The 23,670-nt window shown below is 54.1% G+C and overlaps 1 protein-coding gene and 1 long non-coding RNA gene across 2 annotated transcripts in view; one reads left to right on the top strand and one right to left on the bottom strand.

Annotated features, from left to right (window-relative positions):
* Positions 1 to 23,670, bottom strand: part of LOC127024027 (uncharacterized) — a 120,015-nt gene that overhangs the window by 30,906 nt on the left and 65,439 nt on the right. The gene's annotated exons all lie outside the window — the stretch shown is intronic.
* SOX9 (SRY-box transcription factor 9) lies at positions 1,618 to 5,100 on the top strand. Its single transcript, XM_050908424.1, has 3 exons — positions 1,618 to 2,408; positions 3,475 to 3,728; positions 4,316 to 5,100. Exons 1-3 carry the CDS (start codon positions 1,978 to 1,980, stop codon positions 5,098 to 5,100), a joined length of 1,470 nt encoding a protein of 489 aa, XP_050764381.1. The 5' UTR covers positions 1,618 to 1,977.

The raw sequence follows: 23,670 nt of genomic DNA, 5'->3' as shown, positions 1-23,670 counted from the left end.
AAGCAGCAAATTAAAGCAGCTTCGATAAAGCACCAACTTTAACGCTCGAGTTGAAATGAAAAATTATGTACTGCGTATTTGGGAAAGGGAGAACTGGTAGAAGATCTCTCCCCCCCGAAACACGCTCGTGGAGCCGAGCGTGCAGGGGAGGGACACGGGGGAAGGAGGGCAGCTTGCCTTGCACGCTGGAGCTGCCTTCGCACACATCTGCACTGAAATTCAGACCTCGCCAAATACCCCCTTGCCTTTAAACCTTAAAAGATGAGATCTGCCTTATTGTCTCTCTAGATAACGACTTCTCTCCTGCCAGCATCCCCGATATTTAATTCTTATGTGCACGGAAAAGCAGTTTGCTAATAAAAACACACACACTGCATGATTCACTATGAAGAGAAATATTTGCATTTATCTAGAGACAACACTGGAAAGCTCCCAGTGCTTATTTGTTTGCTTTTTGTTGTTTTGTTTTGATGACAAGAGCCGGTCAACTCGGCAAAACTTTTTTTTTTTTGGGGGGGGGGGGAGGAGGAGAAGGGAGGGGGAGGCAACCTCCTTTCCCCTTGCACAGTTCCCGCACCGGCTGCACCGAGCCGCAGAGCAGAGCCCGGTCCCGCACCCCGCAGCCGGGCAGCGGGTCCGAGCGCAGCCCCGGCCGCCGGGGAAGGACGAGACAGGGCCACCGGGCTGAAGAATAACGTTATAAAGAGAAATAAAAGGGGGGGGGGGGGGGGGGTATGGGGGCTCTTATACCTATGATGGGATGGGCGCGGGGGCACCCCACCACCCCCGAAGAAAAAAAGCGGGTTTGGGGTATTTTGGGTGTCACAGGCACCCCGCCCCGCGCCTGCCCCCACGCACTGCCCCGGCAGGGGCGGCGCCGCGGAGGGGCGCGGAGGGGCGGGGGGGGGGGGGGGGGGGGCGCGGACAGCCCCCCCACCCCCACCCGCGCGGGCGCGCAGCGCTCCCCGCCCCCGCCGCGCCGTTCCTGGGCCTTTGGCGCCCCCTCTGGACGGCGCCGCGCACCGCCCGCGGGGCCCCGCCGCGCCGCGCTTCGCTCCGCGGGGCCCCGGCCGCCGCCGCGTTCCTCCATCGTCGCTCCGCGCCCGCGGGGGTCCGCCAGCCCCCGCGGACCTGCGGGCTAAACCGGCAGGGAGTCCCCCAACGCCCGCAGACGCTCATTCCGCAGCTCCCGGGTAAACCAGAAAACGCCGCGGCGGGCGGAGCGGCGCTTAAGGGGCGCGGGGGTCTTCCGCCGCCGCTGCTGCTCCGCATCCGCGCAAGGGGCTCGGCTGCTCCGCGCCCCCGCCCGCGGCCTCCCCGTCCGCCCTCCCGCAGCCTCCCCCCTGCGCGGCGCTGAGCGGCGCGCTGATGCGCGCCCGCCGACCCCTCCCCGCGGCGGCGGCGCAGCCAATGGCGTGCGCGCCAGCCCCCGGGGCCGGCCGCCCATTGGCGGAGCGCTCCCGAGCCGAAATCGCCGCGGAGAGTATTTATTCCCGCGCCGCGGCGCGGGCCGCAGAGCCGCGCTGGAGACCGGCGGGGCGCGCCCGGCCCCGCGCTGCCCACCGACGGCCGCCCCCGGCCCCGCGCTGCCCACCGACCGTCGCCCCCGGCCTCCCGCCACCGCCGCTCCGGGTTTTTTTTTTTTTCTGCACCCCCCTCCCCTTCACCCTGCTCCTCCCGTCCTTTCTCTCCTGCAACTTGCAAAAGTTTCTCCCCCCGCCCTTGTTGGTTTTTTGGTTTGGTTTTTGGGTTTTTGTTTTGTTTTTTTGACTTAGAGGGGTAGGGAAAAATAATAAAAAAACTTTTGCAAACTTTTTCCAGCTTTCTCCCTCCTCTCCCCAGCCAGGCTTCACGCTGGTGGAGACTTCGTTTCTCCCAGTTTTACTTTTTAAACCCTTCCCTGCCCCTTAGCCACCTGACTTTTTTTTTTTCCCCCAAATTTTTTCATCCCCTGTCCCCCCCCTACCACTTTCTCGCATGAATCTCCTAGACCCCTTCATGAAAATGACGGAAGAGCAGGACAAATGTATCTCCGACGCCCCCAGCCCCACCATGTCGGATGACTCCGCCGGGTCCCCCTGCCCCTCTGGATCCGGCTCGGACACGGAGAACACCAGACCCCAAGAAAACACCTTCCCCAAGGGTGACCCGGACCTGAAGAAGGAGAGCGACGAGGACAAGTTCCCGGTGTGCATCCGAGAGGCGGTGAGCCAAGTGCTCAAGGGCTACGACTGGACCCTGGTCCCCATGCCGGTCCGGGTGAACGGATCCAGCAAAAATAAGCCCCACGTGAAGAGACCCATGAACGCGTTCATGGTGTGGGCACAGGCGGCCCGGAGGAAGCTGGCTGACCAGTACCCGCATCTGCACAACGCGGAGCTCAGCAAAACCCTGGGCAAGCTCTGGAGGTGAGTGCGGAGGCCGGGACGGGTCAGCGGGGGAGGGGAACGGGGGATGCTGGGGGGGAGAGGCTGCAGCCTGCAAAGTCTGCCCTAGCCTGTACCAGCAGTCAAAGGAGGTGGAAGAGGAGGGAGAGGATGATTTCAAGCCTGGAAAACTCGCTGAAAACTTTTGCATGTGCTGGCAAACTTCTTCGGCGTAGGAGAAGCCAGAATAGTAGGGGAAAAGTAAGGAAAGTTAATTCCCTGCGGCCGCCTTCTGCTCTTGCAAGTGGTTTCTTTCCCTTGAGCAATGTCCCGGGTGGAAGCTGGCCCCGCCGGGCAGGAGGGGGCCGTGCGGGGGGCTGGCAGACCCCCCACCCAGCGGGCCCCCACCGCCGGGCGAGCGGGGCCTGCTTTGGCGTTTGTTTGTGCTCTTGTCCAGAGGAAATGATGGTTTTCTGGATTGCATCAGCTTGGCCCAGGAGGAGAAGCGATGCGGGGCGAGGAGGGGGGGGCGGCAGAAGCCGGGCGCAGGGCGAGCGCCGGCGATGCTGTGCCAAGCCCCGGGTGGGTGGGTGGGTGGGTGGCTGCGATGAGTGGCGCATGGCTGGGTGCCCTCCGACTTCCAAAATAAGGCAGGGAGGGGAGAAAAACAGAAGGAAAGTGAGTCACCTGGCCGCCTCTTGCTCTGTGACTGCAGAAGGGGGGGGTGAATCCTACATTTGCGGCTGCTCTTGCAGCAGGAGGAGAAAGCAGTGAGTAAACCTGGCCCTGGCAGGCAGCGACGGGGCCGTCACCTAAAGCGCCCCGGGGACGGGACGTGCACCCTTGCAGGGACGGACAGGGTGCGGAGGGCAAGGGTCGGACCCTGCCGTGACTCTTGCACCTCTCGTTCTGCCACCGAAGCAATCTGGGGGGAGCGACAACCAGCGTGTGCCCCAGGCAGGGGGTTTAATGTTGGGGGGGGCTTTGCATTTCCATTCAGGGCAATCCAGGGGAGAGGTTTGGGCTGGTGGTAATGCCATAGTGGGGGGAGCCGCTAATGCCCCTCGTGAGCTGCAGCTGACCCCTCGCCCCCCATGTCCCCCCCCAGGCTGCTGAACGAGAGCGAGAAGCGTCCCTTCGTGGAGGAGGCCGAGCGGCTGCGGGTGCAGCACAAGAAGGACCATCCCGACTACAAGTACCAGCCGCGGCGGAGAAAGTCGGTGAAGAACGGGCAGTCGGAGCAGGAGGAGGGCTCCGAGCAAACCCACATCTCCCCCAACGCCATCTTCAAGGCGCTGCAGGCGGATTCCCCGCAGTCGTCCTCCAGCATCAGCGAGGTGCACTCCCCCGGGGAGCACTCGGGTAGGTACTCGCAGCCTCACAAGGTGTTACGGAGGGGGTTAAGTCACGGCCACCTAAGAAAAGTTGCATCCCAAACCAGGCTGAAATTGGGATTGGGTAAGGTGGGGGGGGGGGGAAGGAGAGAGACGCAGAAATGCAGTGAGAAGGAGACGGCTGCAGCAGGAGAGGGGCAGAGCTGCCCGCGAGCCTTGCCCGTAGCACCGGCACACAAATGCTCACCCGTGTGTGCCAGCCCCTGCAGCCGCTTCCACCCCCTCTGCCCATGAGAAACGTGAACCCATACTTTTTAAACAAATAAACCAAAAGATGGCTCCGCTCTTGCGGCTCATGTCCAAAGGCTCGGTAACTTTACCCGGCGCGATAGATCGGCGCTGATAGGGCTCGCGTCTGTGTTCCTCGCACCTGGAGATGTTTGTGTTACCCTACGCAACTGCTTTCAGAAGCAACGCGCTGTTATCTGGCCGCCCCACGGACCGCGGGTTAACTATTAACGGCGTTATCGGGGAGCTGCGGGCGCAGGGGTGCTCGGCCGTCGCGGGAGAGACACCCCCTTCACGCCTGTGCCCTTTCCTTCCTTCCTTCCGCAGGGCAATCGCAGGGCCCCCCCACACCCCCCACCACCCCCAAGACGGACACGCAGCCGGGCAAGCAGGACCTGAAGCGGGAGGGCCGCCCTCTGCAAGAAGGCGGCCGGCAGCCGCCCCACATTGACTTCCGAGACGTGGACATCGGCGAGCTCAGCAGTGACGTCATCTCCAACATCGAGACTTTCGACGTCAACGAGTTCGATCAGTACCTCCCCCCCAACGGCCACCCGGGGGTCCCGGCCACCCACGGGCAGCCCGGCCAGGTCACCTACACCGGCAGCTACGGCATCAGCAGCACGTCGGGCTCGCAAGCCGGGGCCGGCCACGTCTGGATGTCCAAGCAGCAGCCGCAGCCGCCGCCGCAGCCCCCGCCACAGCCCCAGCCGCAGCACGGGCTGCCGGCGCTGAGCGGCGAGCAGGGCCAGGCGCAGCAGAGGACGCACATCAAGACGGAGCAGCTCAGCCCTAGCCACTACAGCGAGCAGCAGCAGCACTCCCCGCAGCAGATCAACTACAGCTCCTTCAACCTCCAGCACTACAGCTCCTCCTACCCCACCATCACCCGCTCCCAGTACGACTACACCGACCACCAGAACTCCAGCTCCTACTACAGCCACGCCGCCGGCCAGAGCAGCAGCCTCTACTCCACCTTCACCTACATGAACCCCACGCAGCGCCCCATGTACACCCCCATTGCAGACACTTCTGGGGTCCCCTCCATCCCCCAGACCCACAGCCCACAGCACTGGGAACAGCCTGTCTACACACAGCTCACCAGACCCTAAAGCCATTTTAAAAAAAAAAAAAAAAAGAAGAAAAAAAAAAAGAACAAACTTAAAAAAAAAATCAAAAAAGCACGAAAGCAGCGAGAAGGAGAAGAACAGAGAACTTCCGCAGACTTTTTCCTTCTTTGAAATTAAAATAATAATTAAAAAAAGATGCTAAAGTTAAAGCTGGCGGGGAGGAGAGAGCACCTCGAGCCTTCTGCACTACAGCATCCTCCAGGAAGTGGCCAGACCGCTCTGAGAACTGGCAGAACTCGGTACAGACTTTCCAAGGACTGGACTTTAACTCTGCTTCCAGGGCACAGCGTGGAGATGAGTTTTCTAACCAACCAGCTCAGCTGTCTGTTCGCTGAACTTTTGTAATGATTTTTTTTTTAGCAGCAATTAAAAAAATGAAAAAAAAAAAAAAAATGGGGGGAAAAAAAGAGAAAACTCAGAGTCCTCTGTGAGGAATATTCTCTATTTTAAATATTTTTTAGTATGTACTGTGTATGATTCGTTACCAATTTGAGGGGATTTATACATATTTTTTAGAGATTTTTTTAAATGCTCTTATTTTTCCAACAGCTAAAAAATGACACTTAGTGGAGCAGTCCTAGGTTTTCTTGCAGTCAGAGTTATTTTTGTATAGATAAGTGTCTTTTTCTCTAAAAATAAAAATAAAAAAGCAAAACGGCGTGCTTTTAACTCTGAACAAAGCTCTGTTAAGTGGCCAGCGTCAGGCTTAGCGATGGTCAGCTCTGCAGCGCGGGAGACGCGAGCTGAGATTGCGTGGGGATGAGCATGGGAGAGGCTTTATTTTTCTAACTAATAGCAAAACCAGCCGGGAGGAGATTTTAACTTTATTTTTTAATAACCTTGAGCCTTAAGAAAGAAAAACAAAAAGATTTAAAAAAAAAAAAAACCAACAGCAAAAAGCGCTGTTGAGAAGCCTTAAAAGCAGCCCTGTGATAATCACTTGTCCCCAGCTCTGCCCGTCCCTGGGGCTGGGGGGGGCTGAGCTCGACCCCCTCCAGCCACCCCCGATCAACCCCCCGTCCACCCCAGGCCTGCTGCAAAACCCATCCAGGGGCTCCCCTCTGCTTGCGGGACATCACAGATACTTTAAATTATTTATTTTGTGAGAAAAGCAGTTTTTAATCACAATTTTCTTTTTTTTTTTTTTTTTTTTTTTTTAAATCTCCCTTCTGTTTTAAGTCCTTTCAAAAGTGATTGCATTTGTCGGAGCATTATTTGGAAGGTAACCGTGCCTGTTAAATTATGGTCTAAACTGTAACCAGTCCTTTATTTATCTCTTTAATTCTTTTTTTATTATTATTATTATTATTCTTTTTGGAATCTGTGTCCTGGGTTTGTACAAACTTGTGCTCTTCCTTTTTTCTTTTGTCTTAAGGATAAACTGGAAAAAAAAAAAAAAGAATTTGTACAAACTAAAGATTGCAAATGTAGCGTATCACTGAATCATTTGCCTTGTTTTCTGCCTCAGCTCTCTGGGACACACGAGCTCGTGCGAGGACGAGACCCAACGCCCCGGCCGTGCCGCGGGGGCGGCACCGTTTTAGCCTTCCACCCCCCAAAAACTGGCTTGAGGTGGGGACACTGACTTTGGTGAAGCTGTGGCTGAACAGTTAAGGATTGCTTTTTAAAAAAGACAGCAAACTTTTTTTATTTAAAAAAATTATATATTTGTTAACATTTTTTTTTTTTTTTAGGGATTCAGTAGAAGAAAAGAAATCTTAAAGCACTCTTATAATATGGCATCTTTCTATTTCTGTATAAAAGCAGATCTTTTTAAAGTATTTCTGTAACTTAAAAGACCTGTCATTTAAATCATATTTTGTCTTTAGGTAAGTTGTTTTGTTTTGTTTTGTTTGCAAGATCCTTCTCTTTGTGAAACTTACCTTTTTTTTTTTTGTATATTATTGTTTGCAATAAATATACATTGTATTAAAAGTTAAACACCCCACCCGGTGTCTGATTTATTAACAGCCTTCAAGCAAAGCCAGGGCCACGCTGAAGCCCCAGGATGGTTTTGGCTTCACTGATGGGGCTTGGGGTGTCCCCCCTCTTTTATCAGTGCAGGTCCTGAGCCCAGCCATCAAAGAGACACCGGAGCGAGGGAAGCCCTGGCAGGATGCTAGGGAAGCAACGGGATTCAGGGACAGACAAAACCAGACTCAGCCAGGGTGACAATTCAGGGAATGAACTCCAAAGGTGACAACCGAGCTCCAGCCGTCCCCAAGCCACGCTGGCTCCGACCGCTGTCACCGGCGGGTTGCCTGCTTCGGGTGCCCTGGTTTGGGAGGATGCTGAGCGCGAGCCGGGGGAAGAGGAGCTGCCAAGGGGGTTTGGGCTTTCAGGTCGTTCTTACAAAACTGCTGAAATTCTCCCAAAAAAGCTGAAATCCCCTGAACAACCAGGTGGGACACGTATCATCCTCAAAGATCAATGTCACCGCTCGTCCCTGAGCCCTGCTCTCCTGCAGCCCCAGAGATGCAGCACAGGCACCCCAGCGAGGAAAGACACCCCCTCCCTCAGCTCGGCCAGGCATTGCTTTTCCTTATCAAACCCGTCCCAGATAAATCACTGCTCCAAACTTGCATGGTCTGTAACCCCGCTGCTCCTCGGGAGCAGCTCACGGTGCTCCGGGCAATCCAGCCCACAGCTTTGCCACCTCGCCCCACCTCAACCTGCAAGCATCGCTTCCCATACCCCTGCCCTGGGGCACAGCTGTGCTGAGCTTCGCCAGTCCTCTGCCCCACTGGTTTCCAACACCGAGAAGCATGCACCCACTGCTGGCATCATTGCAGAGGTCGCTGGCGATGGCACGAGTCTGTGTGGGTCCCCTCCCCTCCGTTCCCTCCAAGGGGACAGTTACATATGAAAACTTCTGCAAAAACGTCATAACTTGACCCAGACTCTGTGTGGAAGACATGGTTAGCACACGGCAGCCCCACGCCGCGAGCCGGGCACGTTGCAGGACACCTCGGGGTGCCCCCGCAGGGCACGGCCCAGAGCGGGGGCTATGTTAATAAACCCTATCAGACCGATCCGATCAAACGTTACTTTGCCAACAGTTTATTCTCTCCAGACCCTTTCCCTGGCCAAAAAGCCCACCTCTGACCCCAGCAGCGAGACCCGCTCCCCGGAGCAGCCGGGCTCACTGCGGGCGCCTCGGGGCAGGGACGCCGCTCGCTGCAGCCCCAGAGCACAAAGAGCTCACGGCTGCAATGCAAAGCCTCCGCACCGTTGTAAAATATTTACTCTTACTACAAGTAACACTTAAGCCAATTAACTGAAAGGGATTCATTTACTTTGTGCATTAGTTAGGGTCAGTGTCACTATTTACCTGTGCAATCAGCCACCGCGGCTGGTGGGAACGCTTTGGTTCCAGCCATTTTTCCGCAGCACGTGGCGGGTTTCCCCTGCCCCGATCGGACTTTGCCTGCTGCAAGTTTTGGCTTGGCTGCTCCTTTGGAAAGAAGAACAAACGCAGCTACCGGTGTTATGGCAAGGAAGCGCCCGGGAGCCCTGGTGAGAGCTTGGCAGGCCCATCGCCGGCACGGCACTGCCGAGAGCAGCGGCCGGCTGCAGACAAACAATTCAGTAAACCAGTTAATGTCTTTCTGATGCTTATGTGGGTGGGTTGGGCTGTTACCCAGCAACAAGCTGGAAAACATCCCAAAAACGGGACAGCCTTTGCCTGCCTGCCTCTCCGGGGGTCTGGGCCGGGAGGGACCCTTCGCATTCCCCCCAGTTTGCACTGGGTGCAGCGAGAACCAGAGGGTGGGAGTGGGGCAGAGCCGGGATGATCCTGAGCAGGCAGTGCTGCAATGAGCCCCAGCACAGCCCCAGCTGCTCTCGGGCTCTGTGGTGGCATTTCTGTCCCGACACAGCCGTGCTCGGCTCCCCTCTCTCTCCCCCTCCACCTTCCAGCCGGAAGCATCCCAGGGATATCTTCCTCGCAAGAAACCAAAAGAGCAAAGCTCATGACCCAACCCTGGACCTATAATTTCTACACTGTTTACTTATGGTGTGGGCTTTAATGCTCTTGGCCTCCATCCGGGAAAGCCAAGCTGGACGAGGGTCCCCGGGCAGCTCCGAGCTTCCTGCCCACCCACCGCCAGGGCTCTGCCCCGCTCCGGGGGGCTGCGCTCTGCATTGGGGGGGGGGGGGGGCAAGGGGGACACCGAGAGAGAGAAAAATGCTGGAAAAGCTGCAAAGCTTCAGGGCACTTTGTGCTAGAAAGCAGAGCAGGAGGGGTGGGGAAAAAAAAAAAAAAAGAAATGAATTCAAGGGAACTCTTACAATGCTGCAGGGCAGGTTTGAGCCGCAGCAGATAAGAGCGGGCGCAGGGACAGATGTGCACCGGGGCTGCTGCAATGCTGCGCGGCAGGTCGGGGAGCACCGGCAGCACGGCGGGCAGGGCAGGGTGGGGGGCACTGGCGGAGCCCCCCCAACTCCTGCAGAAAGCCACAGGGTTGGGACGGCGGTGGGCAGAGCGAGGCCGAGCCGTGCGCCTGGCTGCTTTCCCTTTTGCAGTGCCGTATTTTGGCTTAGCGTTGAGTTTGCTTTTTTCATCAGTTCAGAAAAAAATAAGCAAATTTTTTTATTATTTTTTTTATTTTTTTTTTTAAATGGGCAGAAAGTTTCAAAGCAGCCCTGGGGAGCCCCATGGCACAACCCCTCTTCTCTGCCTGGGTCCCTGTAATGCCCCGTTGTGCCGGGCTCTACGCCCGGCCAGCTACAGCCACACACAGCTCTGCGTGCCGGCCGCCTGCAGCGGTGTCAGCTGCTCCGAAATGTAGCTTCAATTTGCATTTCCTCAGCCAGCTGTTCATGTTGACATCGTATTAAAGCCAGGGCTTTCTCCAAGAGAGAAGGCAAGCTCACAGCCAGCTGTGTGCTGGGATCCTGGGATCGGCTGCGGCTCCTGCCCAGCTGTAGCGTTTGGGACATGTAACAGTGATATATCACAGCAGAGCCGGGCTCGCTGCGAGTCAACTGAGATTTGCTAGAGTTTCTCTTTTCCTTTTTCAGGGCCCGGTTCCAGGAGTCAGGTGGTTAAATGAGACGGAGATTTATATGTCAAAGTGAAAAGAGCAAGCTGGGGTTCCCCCCCGCATCTCAGCATTAGGCTCCCTCCCGGATCACGCTCAGCCGCTGGGACTCCCCAGCCCCCGGCAGGAGTTGCTGCCACCCCAGGAGAGGTATCTTAGGAAGGGGGACAAATGCAAGCCCCTCTTTCTCTGCTGACACCAGCAAAATTTGACTAAGATGCTTGGATTTGATGCTGTAAAGATCAACCCATCTGGAAAAGGTGGGGAGAGAGGAGAGCTTAGAGACACAAGGCACAAATGGGTCCAAGGAATCAGAGAGGATACTGAAAAAAAGCCTTAAGCATCTCTAGCACAAGCCTCCTGCCTTTCAGGCTGTCTCACATGATCAGAACGGCAGCGGCTGGGGATGTGGGTGCAGACGGCAGCGCAGGCGGGATCGGAGCAGCTTGCCGCTCAGGAAGCGGGTGCTGAGGATGCACCATGCAACGCTGCAGGCCACTGAGCCACTGCTGTCTCCTCCGCCACCCCCAGACAAGCTGCTCACCCTCACCCAGGGGCTGCACCCACCTGCAAGGACTGCTCCTGCACCCACGTGCCTTGGGTTTGTAGCACCAGCTCCAACGGTGCGAGGGCAGACGGCTGGATGGGGCCAGAGCAAGCGGTTGCGCAGCACCCATCACACCCGGGACCACGCTAACAACGTGCGAGGGAGAGGAGGCAAAGGCTCCCGCAGACCCCTCCTGCTCCCCCAGCAATCTGCCTCCTGGAGGGGAAGGCAAAGCCACCTCCATTGCAGAATCAACCCCTCTGGAGCCGGAATGGGTCATTACCGAGTGGCCGTTCACAGCTCAAGCAGCAAAGCCCGGTGTCGCCCGCCCGTCCTGCAGATCCCAAAGTTCCCAGGAACAGGCCACAGACACCCACAGCCGCTCACATCAGCGTGGGCACAGACATGCCGTAAGTGCTACTGTAATATAAATAATTGATCCTAAGGTGCCTCGGGGGCCGTAAAGATGTCGATTGTTAGCTCCTTGGGTCAGAGCCCACCTCTTTACTACGTGTTTGTACAAGGACTACTCTAATGGGGCGCTGAGCCGCAACTGGGGTCCTGAAGTGCTATTGTAATACAAATACTAATCATGCAATAGCCGTTATACAAGCAGCCCCTGCTCAGGGCTGCGCTCCGAAGGCTCATAAACCGGGCAAGACTCTATTGAAGTTAACAGGAGCTTGGCCCACGCGCGGGGAGCTGGATCAGAGCTGCTCAGCCAACCCTGCGGCTGTGAAATTCCAGTTTAATTCTGCATGCGTGCGTGTGTGTGTGTGTGCGTGTGCTTCTGTGTGTGTCTACATGCGTGCACAGAGAGGCTGAGACCATCAATGGCGAGTAGCTTGAGCTTTGAGACGTGTTGTTTGTAGAGCTGGGGTGGGGAGGGGAGCTATTTCTTCATTAAAACAGAGTCATGTTTATAAGAGGCTCAATAAAAATCTTTTGAAATAAGAAATAACAGCAACTATACGAAGGGAAGGGAAACAATCCTCCAAATTCACATTTCTAATTAATTACCTGCCTGGGAGCTGCTCTCAGTTTTCAGTGACTAAAACATTTTACAGGGAGAAAGTCTGAGAGCTCGGTCTGTGCAGCTTACGAGCGCTGTAACCGCAGCGCTCCGGGAGCGGAGACGCAATAACACAGCTCTTCAGCCCGACAGAGAGAGGCGTAACCGGGTCCAAGGGCTGCCCAAGCCAGACAGATGCAGCCATTCAGCCTGGAAATAAGTAAAATTTTAACAAGGTCGTAGCTCCGACTTGAGGAAACCCACAGGCTGAATAACGTGTGGCCGTCCTGAGACAGCCACGTGCAGAAAACACCCACGCGGAGTCAGAGCTGCAGAGGTACCAGCGTGAGCAACCAGCGCAGTGGCAACCTGGCCCCATCCCCTGCCCTGCAGCAGGTCAGCTCCAACCCCTGGATCTGGCATCGCCTCCATCATCCTCCTTAAAAATCCCATCGGGATCTGCACCCCGCAGAGTCCAGATCCACGGTCCAATTTCCCAGCGTTTCAGGGGACTGTTTTAGTCCCCAGCCTGGAGTTTCCTTCAATACAAAGTGAAGTTTCTCACTACTGGAAAGGATTTAACCCTCGGTGCTTGAGGTGACAAGCTCAGTGCAGGTAGGACAGCGTTTCTGCCCAGCAGCCCTCCCAGGTCCCCTGCATGCCCTGAGATGTGTCAGAGGGAACGGGGGGGGAAAGAAAAAACAACAAAAAAAAAAAAGCTTTACATTTGATTTTCCTTCCCCCAACGTGGGGATTAATTACACACGTTGTCTGGGCACAAACCAACTATCACCAAGCAAAGTCTCACTCCATAAATTTTAAACTGCTAATAATAAGGCTGGACAGGAGTTTTAAAGCTTCAGTAGACAGTTTACAATTAACCTACTCCTGTCAGCTGGAAAATCACCTTACAATGTGATTCCAGTTCACGTCTGACTCACTTTGAGTTAGAAACTGCTTTTGAAACCCAGTAAACGTATCATGCAGAGCCAGGAGGGAGGCCCGAGGGGCAGAGTTTCAGCCCAGACCTGACCTGAATTTCTCCCGATGCTGGGGCAGATTTTCACCAGGCGTCCCGCAGGGCTGCCAGCCCAGCCCTTGGGAGCTGGAAACCAGCCTCCCCAAGTTTTGAAGCTCTTTGGACTCATCCCAGTCAAGTTTTTATCATCTCCTCCAAGGGGACAAAAACCTGGCTCAACACACCTTTGATTTAGCACTTACAACGCAGGAGAGGGAGAGGAAGATGTACATTTCGAAGCCCCAAGCTACCAGAGATGCATAGGAGAAGATAACCCAATGCCATCATGCTACAGAGCATAGGATGTGCCCACCACACCAGCCCTGTTGCCTCCTGACTCTCCATGGGCTTTTTCCAAGCTGTCCAAACTGGGAGGTGAAATCCATGAGTTGGAGCCCCTGTCCCAGGGGTCACCTCCCAGCTGAGCCAAGCTAACCAGGTACACGTGGACATCCCTATGGTGCGATGACGATATACATCCCTATAACTCAGTTGCATCTGATACTCTCTTCTCCCTCTTTTACCTGCTCACTTACAACTTTTTAAAGATAAAATGCATACTACGAAGAAAGTATGGAGTTCCTTTGGTGAACGGCATATGCATTTAGGGAAGCTCTGGCATCCAAAACAGCCTACTCGGAGCCTACAACCTCACAGACAGACACTTTGGTCCCTTGTCTTTGGCCACAGCCACAAGGTGAAGCTTCAAAAAGGTCCCATCTGAAATATCTTTAAAAAACCCCAATAGCGAATTGCATTAGTGAGGAGTAAGTGGGGAGGGGGGGGAGACACCCAGTCATTTTCTGTGATTAAAAGGCAAATTTTATTCCTCTAGAAACTTGGAAGCAAATGTGGCGTTGCTATGGTTTCACACCCACTGGCTGGAAATGACAATATTAGCAGGGTGACCTGGTAATTAGAAACTGTGCCCCCAGGTCAGACTGCGGAGAAAATAAAGAGAGATTACGGAGTCCTAAAGACACAGCATAATGCTGCGGGCTCCTGGGCTCCCTACCTTTTATAACCGGCCCATTTAAATGCAGATTATGACTTTCCACCTGGGGCTGCTAATCTGTCTCACAGCCAGATCAAACAATAAGGCATCTCTCCGCACTGTGGGGCCAGGGTGCTTTCGAGCTCGGTCTGTCATCAGGTCTGTCAGTCTGTCTATCCCCCTTTTCTCAGGGTAAAACCCAGAGTTTTTCATTCGCAGATGATTATTTTTCCACCCTGGATGTTTACGTCCTCCTCTCCCTCCCCCAAACCCCAACGATTTGGAGCAAACCAGGCTCAGATTTTCCTCTCGGTGATGCAACGTAAAAAAAGGGGGAGCAATCAAGCTCATTAGCATCGGGCTGGCATACACTCAGTTTGGGGGGGAAGGATCATGCAGTGGTACTGAGATAGCAGGAGGGTGATTTCAAGGAAGCAGGTGGCTCCTCTCAGCCCAGCATCCCTATGATGGCACGAGGAAGACTTGAGCACCCAGAGCCACTCCCAGCCCAGCAGATCCTACTGGTCTCAACTGGGTGAGGGCGGGCAGATGCATGTCATCCCCACAGGAGCTACCTGCCCCAGCACCCGGGCAATCCCATCATTCCAGCCCTTCCCTGGTGAGATGGGGAACAAGCACCATCAGTGTCGACAGCATTTGGAGACCACACTGAAGAACACAGCAGACAAACCCCATGCGTCTGAAACAGGGTGGGATACCTTTACATCAAAGCAGGGGAAAGTCTCCAGATCCAGCACTTGCTGCGGTCCCCGGCTCGCCTTAGCCATCGGCATGATGAGCCCTTTGGCATGCAGAAACGCCCAAGGACTCCTACCCTGGCAGAGTAAGCGTGGTTCATCTCTGCCACTCTCAGCAGAAGGTTGCTTAGCCCGGGAAAAAGCAGCCAAGATGTTTTCAGCTGTGTTTTCTTCGGTGGCAGCTGCTGGTGGTGGCTGGGTGGGGACTGTCCTCACCCAGGACTTGCACGGTACACAAGGAGGTCAGAAAGAAACAACGCAGAAGTAATCCCTGTAAGCTGGACATTAAAAATACATCCCCCGTTTTAAACGCCGACAGAGCGGGTAATGCCAATATCATTAAAGCCAGATGACTACATCAACACCAACAGAGAGTGAAAGGTTTAAGCTCCTTAGAGTCTTGCACCTGGCTCTTTAATGCTCTTCATTCTCACCAAGTGAGAGAGCATTTCAATGAGGGCTAATACCAACACTACACGCTTAGCAGCCTCCATCCATGTGCCTGTCATGTATTTTCTCACAGCCCAGCGCAGGTGTCGGGTGCGTGGTCACCGGGCACCTTCTGCAGCTCTTCAGAGAGAGCCAGGAATTTCGTCTGCTTTTCTGAAGATGCCAAACCTAACGCCTCAAGACCCAGTTTGTCCTACCACGAGCCTGTGACAGACCCTGGTGTAACATGTGGGGTTTCTAGGTCCCAGTCACCCCCCTCGGATGAATAGTTACCATCTCTGTCGCTTTATGGTCCTGGAAACCCAAGCTCAGACAGCTCCATCCATGACTAGTTTCAAACACTCCCCATTCCAGAGCCACCTCAACTTTCTCAAAGTAGGAGAGAAAAAGGGAAGACGATGCCCAGAAGACTTGGGAGGACACAGCGGAGGATGCTGCCTTCCTCCCATATCCCACTCTTTGCAAAATGCTCTTAGCAAACATAGGAAGGAAAAGCCAACAGGGCATCCTGGAAAAGAACCCAAGTGCCCTTGGGAAGATCAGCCTCTGGCTGCAGCTGTGGGCGAAAACCTTCATTTCCAGCTGCCTTTTCTTCAGCGGTAAAATAGCGATTGCTCCTTGTAGCTATGCTAGAGTAATAAAACAAGGAGGACAAGTGAGTGCTGGAGTGCAAGGCACTGGGAACACAAGACTGGATCCCCCAAGCCTTCCCACGCACACCTCTGGCATCCAGGCAAATCTGAGCTCTTCCGTGCCTCAGTTTCCCCCCACTTGCCCACCCGAGATCCAGCTGCACAGCACTGCAAGAACAACTCTCAGTTGACACTTGGAAATCAAAGACACCCAATTTTGTGCAAGATCATTGCAGATATCAGCACTGCAGAAGTGATTTCAGTCACCTTAGCCCTGCGGGCAGCAGGAGCCACTGAGGCCCAGCACAGGCATGTCTCTTACCACTGAGAAAAGACCCCAATAAAAAGCCAAAACTGAGCCTTATTAGCTTCATACTTGCCTTCCTCAACCCCTGTGCTGCCTCCCATCCCCTTTCCTCACCCCCAGTCCTCCTCCCTTCCCAAACTGTCATGGTTTATTTTGTTTGGGTGGATTTTCTTTTTCTTTTCTCCCCCCGCCCCTCACAAACAGATAGTTTTCCCATGGAGATCCAGCCTGCTCTGTGCCTATTAGCATCCTTGTGCATAATTAGAGCCTAAGGCATTGTCATGCAAAGCAGCCTCGGATGACAACACTTCAGCCTGGACGACGCAGAAATGCTGCGAGGAAGTTTCTCACACTGGTTTTAGCCAAGGCAAACTGGACTGTGCACGGGTTTTGAGATTTTAATTAATCGATGGGTGCTGGGCTCCCTTCGCAGCCCCACCACTGCACGAGGAAAGAGCCCCAGCCACCCATGGGCTCCCCGGCACCCATCCAACCATGGGCTTCACATTTCTGTGTAATACATTTAGCTCATTAAAATAAATTAAAACCCCCACCCCAGGCAGCCACAGAATCATTTCCCACCAGCCACAAGGGATGACAGAGCTCGATCAGTGTCTCCATCGCAGCGACGTCTCTCTGATGGGCTCTGTCCTCCCTGCTCTCCCTAACAGCTCGCATGCAGCCAAAAAGGCTCAAAAAGCTTTTTCTGCTCCCAGGTCAATGTCTTCAGGGGTTGTCTTCTGGCTCAGCGGGTCTGGCTTGCTCTAGCTGGATACTGGTGGTGTCCCTTGGGAGAGCTCACGCAGCATAGTGATGGTTGGGGGAAAGATAGGTGAGCTGGCCCAGGACAACTCAACGGAGAAGACAGGCTCGATGCTGAGCCCTGCTCGGCCAAACCCATCCTCCTCCTGAAACCTTCCCCTTCTCAGCTGCCACCTCCCCCATTCCTTGGGCAGCAGATGTGAGCTGCTGGGTGCGTGTAAAAGGCACAAGGACAGAGGAGCCACATTTTCCCAAGGGCCAGAAATGCTATAAATTAGGAGGAGCAGATTTTCAAATACCTTCAGCAGAGCCAGGGGAAAACATCCCAAGCTACCTACCCCACTGAGAACAGTCACATTTGCCATATGGCAGAGCAAAAGATCAGTTCATAAAGGGAGAATAAAGGTAAAATTATGAGTAGGCTCTAAGAAATACCTAAGTCCTGTTTTCAGAAGGGATTTAACTTCCTAACGGGCAAAGTCCCATTCACTTGCAGTGGGATTTGCACGCTATGTACAGCAGTCACTTTTGCAAAGAGTTTAAGAGCCTCCAGTTGGAGGATTTTGCTCCAAGGGAGAATGTTTAAAGCATTTTATCATGCCCCCAAAACATTCACTGCAAAAACACGCCACGTCTGCTCCCTCCTGCCCCACACCTGGCTGGAAAGGGTTGCTTTCCAGCACTTTGCAGGCAAACCCAAGCCGTCTGTGGCCACTGAGTTTTTAACTTTCACCACCTCCAGGTTTGCTTTCGGCTGGAGGGGGCTTTGCCCCACGGCCGAGCAGCGTCGAGACCCCCATTGGACGGCGGAGCCACGAGCTCTCCCAGCCCTGCTCCATGCTGCCTGCAACAAGCTCAGCCCGGGCGCAGGCAGCGAGGCGGATGGCAGCCCAGCACGGGCAATGCCTCCCTCCAGCCAGCCAGGTACCCCTCGTGCCCTGCCTGCCCGGGATGGCACCCTGCTTTGCTGAGCTCTGCCCTTAGCCCCTGTGCCGCTGCACCTCGTTAAGCAAAGGCGCAGGCAACCTCGCCCTGCCTGCGTCCAGCAGCACCTCCATCGCTCCCGCCTCGCCCAGCACGGTTTTGGCAGGTATCTTGTGCATATCTGTTGCAAAACGCAGCTGCCCCTCCTCACACAGCAGCACGGGCAGGCAAGCGGCCGCTCTCCTGCCAGTTCGCTGCCCAGGGTCCCAAACGTGCATCCCTGCGAGATCGACAGCCACCGAAGCGGCAGAGGCCAAAGGGGCTCCTCCAGACCCGTCAAACAGAACAAAGCAAACCCCAAATCCTGCCTCCGCAGCCGCTCCTGAAGCATCAGTAATTTGTCCTGGAGTGCTGCCATACCTCCAGCGAGCACTGCAGCTCGCAGCGGGGCAGGGGGACGGTGTTGCAGCAGGGGCTGATCGGAGGCAGAGAGAGATCCCAGACTGGGCTTCCATCCGCTTCCTAGAGATCTAATAAAAAGCCCCCAACAAGAGCCACCGAAAGGTGAAAAAGCAGCCGAGTTCAGAGCGGTTCTGGGCAGCGCAGTCGGGTAATTGAAATGTGTTGAAACTATTTGGGATGTTTCTGGGAAGGTCAGAGATTAACACACCTGGCAGGTCTAATCCTTCCTCAAAGCAGCATCCTGCAAGCACTTTCCTCCCCAAACACCAGCTCCTCTGCTCCTCCACCAGCTGACGTGGATTTTGGCACCAAGGTCTCAATGTCTTTTCATATCCCTTCACGTGCTTTGCCAACATTTTCTGTAACAGTAACAAGAACGCTTTTGATACAGAAATTTCAGAGAAAACCTGTGGGAAACGGGGGCTGCGGGGAAGGACAGCATCTGCTTTGAACTACTTCTGGTTATTATTTTTGCCATTCTTTGCCCTCCCTCACACTAACTCCTGCTCAGCGAAGGACAGGGTTGCAAGCATCGTGCATATACACCACAGGAAAATTCCCAACGCACAGTAGACAGGACCTCGCTCTACCTGAGCATCCCAGAGCTTTCCATCCTTCAAGACCACAGGCATCGCCCTGACTCAGGGTTCAGCTATGGCAGGTTGACTCACAGCAGTTGCAGTTTCAGGGGAGGTATCTGGGAGGTTTCCGAGGTGCCCTGGGTTTAACCGTTAACCTCCGAGCTCCGCTCTTTGGTTTCACCCTGGGAATTCGCCCTCCCTCAAAGCAGAGCCCGAAGCAGCAGCATTTAAAATGTGGCTGCAGAAGCAAGCAGGCGTGAGTCAGCGAGAGGAGGACGGGGATGTCTCCTGACCGCATCCCCGGAGGATGCCAACACCCCACGCCTCCAGCTGGCCGACCCTGCAGAGCTGCGCCGGTCACAAAACTAGTGATTTCAGCCAAAAATACAGCTGAGGGCCACCCTGTACATCAGTGGGTCGTTAAAGGATCTGGTACTCATTAACAGTCCCGCAGGGCTGTGTGTGCCCGTGTAACCTCTCCCTGCGTGACCCTTCCCTGAAGGGGAACAGAGCAAAAAAACTGCAGTGAAGGAGCCGAGGGTGGTACAAACACCCCTGTGTCCCTCCCTGCATCCTCTCCTGCTCCCACCCACCCTAAAACAATGAGGGCTCGGCCGAGGGGACACCGTGACCAGCCTAATACTGATTGACTGGTGAATGCTGTGGCTGATGGTGGAGCTGCCTGGTGGGCACGCACGTTGGACATGGTGCCAGAGCAGCAGAGGGGAGACTGCTTCAGCCACAAGACACCAAAAAAAACCAAATCAGATGGATCCGCTTTGAAGGTGGCATCGTTTTGATCAGCCATCTCCAGGGGCTTCGTGCTCCGCTCACCGCACGCAGGCAGCCACCGAAATGTCCACCATGCCGGCGGGCCGCAGGAAACCCCCACCTCCGCGGATGCTCGGGGCCGGGGAGGTCAGGCATCGCTCCTGGCTGGAGCTCCCCGGCGTGTTTGCTTTGCCTGCCCCCGGACCCTGCCGCAGCAAGGCAGGCAGAGCCGGCAGCCAGGGCTGACCCGGCCGCTGACCCATAACCAGCCCGGCTGAGCCCCTGATTGCAACCTTCTGGAGGGGGCAGCAGGTTCAATGTGCTCCTCCCGGACGGGGAGCATGCCAAGAGGAGCTGCCAGCAGCGCTTCCCCTCCAGGTTTGGGTGGTTTGGTTGACAAGAGGCTCCTGCAAAGCCGGGCAAGGAACGGCAGAGCGGAGGGCAGCAGGGCGCAGTGTCTGGGTGCAAATCTTGGAGCGTCTTCTAGGTGTGAATTCAGCCAACGTGGCAGCCCAGCCCCTGGGGAGGGGGAGCAAAGGCCCGGGGAGGGGGACGAGGGCATTGCCGACAACTGGGGAAAAGGCACAGAGCAACGATGGAGCGGGACAAGGCCACGTGAGGGGCTCGGGTCGCAAATCTCCAGGGACAGCCACTGTAGGCAAGAGCAAACCCAGGTTTGCTGCCCGTACCGGCTCCTGCAGATCCCCTTCGCCAGACCACAGCTGCAGGGGAGGTGATGGCCAGGGAAGTGTCCTGGAAATGTCTCCAGTTCACCAGGGTGCTTTCCCAGTTCCCTGACAGGAGAAGAGATCGCTGATCCCTTTCGCAACTCTTGTTATTTTAGCAGCTCTTTGCCGGCGAGGTCTTTGTTTTTCTTCCTGCAAGGTTTCTTGCCTGAGAAATGATTTTGCAGCAGGACAAGAGCTCACTGGGGTAGATCACACATGGTTGTCCCACCGCAGGACAGAAAGAGGTTGGAAGATAGAGTAGAACAACGCAAATTCCCCATATCCCCCTAGTCAGCTGCTCTCTTCTCCATTCGTTTTGGAAAGTGAAAAAATAACCCCGAGAAATTAAATATTCCCTAAAGTTAAACCTCCAGCACACTTTAACTTTCAGCAGTTCAGAAAATGACAACTCCTTGTTTAGACTTTCTCCTAATTCATATTTTATACAGGGCCTCTCATAATCCATACTCAATCCATCTTCCTTCTTATTTGTTTTCTCTTTCCCTCTCCTTTTTTTCTTTTAACCTGTTTAATCCTTTTAAGTTCAAGGATTTGAAAAGTAAATACTATAAAAGATGAAAGGTGCATTGGAGGAAATCAACTTTGATAAGAGGCTTTTATGGTTTGTAAACCTTATTCCGGCCCTTTGGCTTGAAAGGCAACACTAATTTTAAGAGCCTTATGCAAGCCTCACGTTGAGCTTAAAAAAAAAAATTGTACCAGCCTAGAAACGATGGGCACCTGGCTAAGGGTCTTCTCCTCACAGCATGCCGAAGGCTTGCCGAAAGTTGGACAACCAACAACAGGACAACTCTGGGCTTTTAATTCGTTTGCAAGAATCCAAGCAACAGTCAAAGCAACTTTTTAAAGGAGAAAAAAACCCTAAATATTAGGATTAGTAGCACAACCCTGAATAAATTGCTGCTGTGATACTCTCCTTAACTGCAAGGCTGCAGCAACAAAGCATTGCACCTCCAACCCACCCCTCTAGAGCAAGGCAGCCAGCAAGCGGCACGTCTCCAGCAGCTCCCCACCGTGGCCCCGTGCCGCAGGACCCCTGCCCGGGTGGAAGAAGCACTGAAAGCATTAAACAGCCCCGGCTCCACTTCATGGAGAGGCTTCAGCTTCCCCCATCGCCAGGACCCGGGTGCAGTTAGGTCACAGCTTGGCAGAGCTGCTCCTGCTCGGGGCGGAAACACGAAGAGCGCGGATTGCCTAAGAGGAGTGTTTGGAGACGGAGATGTGTTGTTTGACAGTGTAAACACAGGACTGCATCAGTTGTTTGAACACAGGCCACGAGATTCGAAGGGAAACATCTGAGCGGATGGGCCCAAGCTCAGGACAACGCCTCTGAGCAGCGGATGTCCCGTTCCACGTACCCAGTGCTGAGGTTGGGACTGAAGAGCCACCACCCTCTCCTCCAGCAAGCCCTTGGTGCTGGGTACCACCAGCAATGCCATTACCCCCAGTTATCAGTGGGTGACTGCAAAGTGGAATCACTTCCACGTGGTCTCTGGAGGTGACCAGCCACCGCTCAAGGCAAACACCCAACGTCAGACCGGGCTTTTACAATTGCTCCCCTCTCCTTTGACAAGCGAGACAGCTTGTTCCTGCACAAGGTCTTGGCTGCAAATCGCTCCAAAATGGATTGCTGCTGGGGGCTGAATAATTACACCGGGAGAGCAAGCGGCTGCAATCATCATTACCTATAATGCTGCTTATACGGAGACAGGCTTGGCGCTAATTCGCATCACGTGGGAGGCTCATGCAAAGCATTATTATGAGGGAAATTAGCTGCAATTCAGAAGAGGAATATCTACCAGGAGACCGAGGCTGGTTCCTTGAGACACTGCTCTTCCTAGAGGAGCAGGGAGGTTCAGCGATGTCCGAGTGTCACAGCACTGGAGAAAGACCAGACCATTAGGTGAGGGAGGGGAACTGGCTGAACATCAGATTATCATCTTTCAGATACAGAGCTGGAGACACTTTTTAGTGGCACGAAGTGTTTGAATTATTTTAGTGACATTTACACAGACTCCTACAGTCTCTGGAGCAGGCCAGGAGAAGGTTATCCCCACCACCCCATACCACACGTGGTGGTGTGCTCTTGGCCCTGTGCAGGGACAGATGGGCACCTTCCCCGTGCTATCTCTGTGTGTCTTGCATACTGGGTCCCGTTTCAGCTCAAGGCTTTGAGGCAAGTAATTATTATTAATGCTATAATAAAAATCCCCTCCTGCTTCCACATATCCCCAGAGCTGGAGAGGAATTTGTTGATCAACTCCTCTGAAGTTTTAGCCTGAATTTGTGTCAAGAACTACCACAAAAGAAGGGAAATAATAAAAATTCTGCGCAGCCACCATACGGTTTTTCCAACAAGCTCTGGGTCAGGTCCTGCGTGTGGTTTTGGGACTGCGTGGTGCGAGAAAGCACAAAGAAAATACGATCATTTTTCAGCCAAGCCCAGCGCAGAGCTAAGACCTCAAGTCCTCGATGTGGCAGCTTGGCCACGGTGCCAAAGAAGGACAGCGCAACGAGCTCCAACGTCCCGGCAGAGGGAACGGCTTGATGGACCCAAACTAATGGGGTCTGTGGGAGTTTTGCACGTAGCCTCTGCTGCTGGTGGGTGCTGCTAATGAGCAGCACGTTCAGCTTGAGCAGACTGAAATCGGGGCTCTCCTCTGCAGGGTAGTGGAGGCACAAATGGGAAGCAACAAACAGCTTTAAACTTAAATATTTTCCAGTCTAAATAAGCAAAATGGATAAAGGGTGTGAGAAAATGTGACAGGCGGAGAACGCAGACTTAGAGAGCTTAAGGGATTTATCCCAGCCACCGAGTGGGGACTGAAAGCCGGATTTCTGGATCCCAGATCAGTTTGATCCCAAACCCCTTCACGCGCCGCTGCCGGCCGTCAGGAACCGTTCCTACACGAAGGCGAATCCGACTGCAATTCTGATCGATCCCCTTGCAAGCACCAAACCAAATATCATTACAAATGCTACGTGGGGGCACTGCAAACCCTCTGCTCACCCCAGGGAGGAACAGGGACTACGGCAGCTGAAGGTGTTGAGATCCTGGAAGAAATGCTGCTGGGACACACAAGCCCGTTCCTGAGGAACAGACTTTTGGAGCTCTACCTTCCCACGGGGCTCTTGCATTTATTCCTCTCTCTTTTTTTTTTTTTAACTGAAAAGCCAAAATGTTTATAAACACTGTAATGGAGCAGTTTTCACAACTGAAAAATGCTTCCAGCGGATCTAAACAGCAGAAACTGTTTTCACTACCAATCTTTTATCTCGTGCAGATCTGCAAACCCATGAAGCATCTTGTTACTACGCTGGACCGAAGAAACACAGTGGGCTAGAAATTACAACAGTGAAATCAGCTCAGCTTTTTTCCATTATCCAGGCTGAAAAAATGCCCGTAAATAATAACAATAATGAAAATAATCAGGGGAAAATGGCTAAGGACTTTTTCATAACCATATGTAGCAGAGTTATCTTGGGAAAGACTTTCCATCTCAACCCAGATGTCAGGTGTTGTACCAAGAATCCTTACCAGAC

This window comes from Gymnogyps californianus, chromosome 19 (genome assembly GCF_018139145.2).
Source record: "Gymnogyps californianus isolate 813 chromosome 19, ASM1813914v2, whole genome shotgun sequence".
NCBI lineage: Eukaryota > Metazoa > Chordata > Aves > Accipitriformes > Cathartidae > Gymnogyps > Gymnogyps californianus.
The sequence above is the reverse complement of the archived record's forward strand: the minus strand, read 5'-3'. Positions and strand labels throughout refer to the sequence as shown.

Bases quoted from the DNA above. Each gene is read 5' to 3' on its own strand.
- SOX9 (XM_050908424.1), top strand. From the start codon at position 1,978: ATGAATCTCCTAGACCCCTTCATGAAAATGACGGAAGAGCAGGACAAA. The intron at 2,409-3,474 runs GTGAGTGCGGAG...GTCCCCCCCCAG, and splicing joins ACCCTGGGCAAGCTCTGGAG to GCTGCTGAACGAGAGCGAGA. The intron at 3,729-4,315 runs GTAGGTACTCGC...TTCCTTCCGCAG, and splicing joins CTCCCCCGGGGAGCACTCGG to GGCAATCGCAGGGCCCCCCC.